The following is a 4,689-nucleotide window of genomic DNA, read 5'->3' as shown; positions in this document are numbered from 1 at the left end:
AATAAAAAATAAAATTTCATAAACACTTAATACAATTATTTGCACACGCATAAAAATATTTTAAAACAGGTAAAATCAAACAAAACAAAATCACGGACAAAGATGCCTATTTATGATTTTCTATTTAACAACCGGGTTACGGTTCAAATTATGCATGACACATACATTTTTTGTATTTTGTTTTTAATAAAAATAAAAATGGGCAAAAATCATAAATAATTAACAAAGTACCATGTAAAAATCCAAAAATTGTACAGCAGGACCAATTGTTATTTTTTTATTTCTTTTGGAGCGATTGTCGCGCGAAACGAAAATCACGTGCTCACACTTACAAGAGGTAAAAGCTGGGAAGGCAAGGTGAGTGACGAAGGAATTGTTAGGCGACCTCCAATGAGAGTTGCCAAACAAAAGCAGGCTGCCCCAACTACTTCTACGAGGTCCAACCGTTCAAAAAGGAAATGATGATTTTTGAATACATTTTGCACATGGTTGAGGGAATCGACAAAGAATTACAAATTGAAGATTTTACAAGTTTGGAAAAGAATGGACAAGAATCAAATGGGTACTACATTTTATTTTACCACTGTCTTAGTATCCTCATCTGTAATATCATCACAGAGTATGTTATAAACTCTGTGATGATCATAGAATATTTGGTCATTTCAAGTTCATATTTTTTACATGCTTGTTAGTTCGCGAGGCTATTGTATGCCTCAATAGGATTAGTAAGGTAAGGTTTAGCCCGGTTTGTGTTGCCTTGGTCCTATGCCTTTGGAAATTATCCACACGGCTATGAGATTATATGCCCTCGTGAGACGTTGCCGACAGCTAAACCATGAATCCTATACATGAGGCTGTCATCATAAGGCAGTGTGAAGAGCAGAGGAGTGATTATATAGCCAAGGCATTTGTGTAACAATATCGGTGCTATTGTCCCCCTTATTTCTACTCTTCCTAATTGTTGTATTTTTATTTTTATTTTATTAATAAAAAATTAGCCCTAGGCGCTTGCCTAGCGGATTACTAAAAACAAATAGGTGCAAGGATCAATCCAATTACGCAATTGTCTAAGCCCCACATTGGGCGCCAAATTATTTACCCGTAAAATGGTACAGTTGAATTTATAATGTGGTTTATAGACAAGCAAATCGATTTGATCCCAAAATGATAAATAAATTAAATAAAATGCAAGACTTACCGTTGAAATCAAGATAAGACAGTAAATAGCCTGGTTCTGGGAGCAGAGCTTCTGAAGGCAGCAGTATGAATTTCAATAAGTAAGAAATGAAATGTTATTGAGCTTTTGCATAATATATAGTATAAGTTTGTCAGAAAATTTGTGTCCCTTACAATGGTTGTTGAAGTCACTATTTATAGTTTCACCTAGGAAAAAGATCCTGGGATCAAACCCCTCTTAAATGATAATTATGGGGGTTATTGAAGAATGAGTAACGGCAGGCTACGAATACCAAAATTCTCTGTAATGGACTGTGTATTTAATACTGCATAATATTTCTCATTGAATTCCATAGGGTGGTAGGCATTCATTTGTCTTTATTAGCAATATTCCCTTCGGGGGCTTTCCGGTGCCAACCGGAGCAATTGCCCATGTCTTGGTTTCCACATGTCTCGCTTTTTATCTGTCTCTGGTTCCATGTGTTGCTCTGTTCTACGAGTATTTAATGTGAGCCGATTTTATCTTATACAACAGGTTGGGTTAGGTACCATCACGACTAATGAATTTTGAATCGTGACACCAATTTTCAATAGTAAAAATAAAATTGAAAAGAGAGAGGGAAAAAGGAAAAAAGAAAAAAAGTCCGCCCGTGATTGTGTATCAATCAAGTAGAGGCAGGGGCATAGTATTAAGGACAGTGACATAGCGCGTATGGTGTAATAGCATAGCAGCCTCTCTCTTTTGTAATATTGTATCTATATCACAGTCAAACCCACCAAGTTTGACTCATAAATAAACCCCTATTTTTATTTCTAAAAAATATATAATTTAGAACTTTCTCCAGTATATATCACATTTTCCACGGTCAAAGCCCTTTGCAGCTACTTGGAAGATTCTTAAATCCACTTAATCTAACAAAAGAAATATGGAAAAGCAGCATAGCGCCTTGCAGAATACGTGTTCATTTTTCCTTTTAATTTCTCATCCACTCCCACAAAGTCAAGACCATCATATAATCCAATCCTCATTCCTCTCTCTCTTTCTTCTAATAAAACCAATAATGGCAGCTTCCTCAACAATCATAGACACATCATCTATGCAGAATTCAAGTTTCTCTTTTCCAACTTCATCTTCTTCATTCATGACTTCTTCATTCACTGAACTTCTTGCTTCTGATGATTATCCAACAAAGAGCAAAGGACTTGGTGATAGGATTGCAGAGAGAACTGGTTCTGGAGTTCCCAAGTTTAAGTCACTTCCACCTCCTTCACTACCCCTTTCTCCTCCTCCTTTTTCTCCTTCCTCTTACTTTGCTATTCCTCCTGGCTTAAGCCCTACTGAACTCTTGGACTCTCCTGTTCTTTTGTCTGCTTCCAACGTAAGTCACTATCTTTTTTGCTTTTTTTTCTGTTACTTCATTGGATTATTGATGTTAAAAAATGTTATTGCAGATTCTTCCATCTCCAACAACAGGGACATTTCCAGCTCAGGCTTTTAACTGGAAGAGCAGCCGCCATCAGGGTGTCAAACAGGAAGACAAAAACTACTCTGATTTCTCTTTCCAGCCCCAATTTGGACAATCTTTTCCATCAGTCTCTCCGTCCCAAACTAATCTTGTCCCTTTGGTATGTTTTGAACTCTCATTATTTTTGTGTCTGACTTGTCAATTGGTAAAGTTAATTGACCCTCTTATTTTCTTGTGCACAATCAGAAGAAACAATCATGGAATTATCAAGAATCAAGAAATCAGAATGATCAATCATCTGAAAATGCTAATGGAAGAACTGAATTCAACACTATGCAGAGCTTGAAAAATAATGGTCAGAGCAACCAATATAACAACCAATCAGCAACCAATATAACAAGCAATCATCAAGATCAGAAGATGGGTACAATTGGAGGAAATATGGGCAGAAACAAGTGAAGGGTAGTGAAAATCCAAGAAGTTACTATAAATGTACTTTCCCAAATTGTCCCACAAAGAAAAAAGTAGAGAGGTGTTTAGATGGACAAATTACTGAAATTGTGTACAAGGGTAATCACAACCATCCAAAGCCGACTCAGTCTACTAGGAGATCCTCCTCTTTAGCCATCCAACCTTTAACCGTCCAACCTTACAGTACACAAACTAATGAAATCCCAGATCATCAGTCATATGGTTCAAATGCAACACCTGAGAATTCTTCCATTTCATTTGGTGATGATGATCATGATCATGAGCAAAGCTCTCAAAAGAGTAGGTCAAGAGGAGATGATAATGAAGAAGAAGAACCAGACTCAAAAAGATGGTAAGAAAAACCATCATGTCACCAAGTAGTGCTGTTATGTTATTGAATTTTTGGCTAATGCTAACATTAAATTTTCAGGAAAAGAGAAAGCGAAAGTGAAGGTTTATCAGCACCAGGAAGCAGAACAGTAAGAGAACCTAGAGTTGTAGTTCAAACAACAAGTGATATTGATATTCTAGATGATGGTTATAGATGGAGGAAGTATGGTCAAAAAGTAGTGAAAGGAAATCCTAATCCAAGGTAAAACTAAAACCTCCTCACCTTTCATAAATTTGTCTCACATTTTGTTTAGAATCAACCTAATTTGTTTCACTATGTAATGTAATAGGAGCTACTACAAATGCACAAGTCCAGGATGTCCAGTAAGAAAACATGTGGAACGAGCATCACAAGATATAAGATCAGTGATAACAACTTATGAAGGAAAACACAACCATGATGTTCCAGCAGCTAGGGGCAGTGGCATAAACCGACCTGTCGCACCAAACATTACTTACAACAATGGTGCCAATGCCATGGCCATAAGGCCTTCTGTCACATCTCAAATTCCATTGCAAAGTATAAGGCCACAACAATCTCCCTTTACACTAGAGATGTTGCACAAGCCTAGTAATTATAATGGTTTCTCAGGATATGTAAATTCAGAGGATTCATATGAAAACCAACTTCAGGACAATAATGTATTTTCCAGAGCAAAGGACGAGCCTCGAGATGACATGTTTATGGAGACATTGCTCTGCTGAATTGAATTCTCTTGGTCATCTTGAGAGTTCGAACATGAAATCGAAATTTCATAAAAGAATATGTTGGTTTCACTTCATTTGTCAATCCATCATATATCTACTTTTACATTTTTGCGGGTGTGTGTACATTTTGCCTAGGAAATTTGCTGGTTGTAAATTCAATGAAATGCAGTGTAGAAGCTCATGTATACTATTATGGGGTGTGTTCTTTAGGATACGAATGTAAAGCCCCAATTCATGACATATATATATGACACTGATTCTTTCTTTCTTCATTATTTATCAAAAAATTTCAAGTTTTATTTATAATTAGAAGATTGTAATCTTTCAAGATTCTGGTATATTGAGAATAATTTGTCTGCCTAGCTAGCAAGTTTTGCAGTAAATTTGAGTGCAAGATAGTGGATAACTTCGTCGCTTTAGATACTAATTTTTTTTTTTGGGTCATTTGGTTAGATGCCAAATTATGAGATAGGGACGA

General features: G+C 36.2%; 1 protein-coding gene across 1 annotated transcript; it reads left to right on the top strand.

The window, feature by feature from the left end:
• The first annotated feature begins 2,123 nt into the window (after positions 1-2,123).
• Positions 2,124-4,483, top strand: LOC107811911 (putative WRKY transcription factor 26). Its single transcript, XM_016636903.2, is given in 6 exon segments — positions 2,124-2,555; positions 2,629-2,802; positions 2,889-3,038; positions 3,041-3,465; positions 3,544-3,705; positions 3,794-4,483. Coding segments are annotated over 6 exon segments (1,644 nt in total). The 5' UTR covers positions 2,124-2,237; the 3' UTR covers positions 4,209-4,483.
• The last annotated feature ends 206 nt before the right edge of the window (positions 4,484-4,689 follow it).

This window comes from Nicotiana tabacum, chromosome 10 (assembly GCF_000715075.1).
Source record: "Nicotiana tabacum cultivar K326 chromosome 10, ASM71507v2, whole genome shotgun sequence".
Classification (NCBI taxonomy): domain Eukaryota; kingdom Viridiplantae; phylum Streptophyta; class Magnoliopsida; order Solanales; family Solanaceae; genus Nicotiana; species Nicotiana tabacum.
The sequence above is the reverse complement of the archived record's forward strand: the minus strand, read 5'-3'. Positions and strand labels throughout refer to the sequence as shown.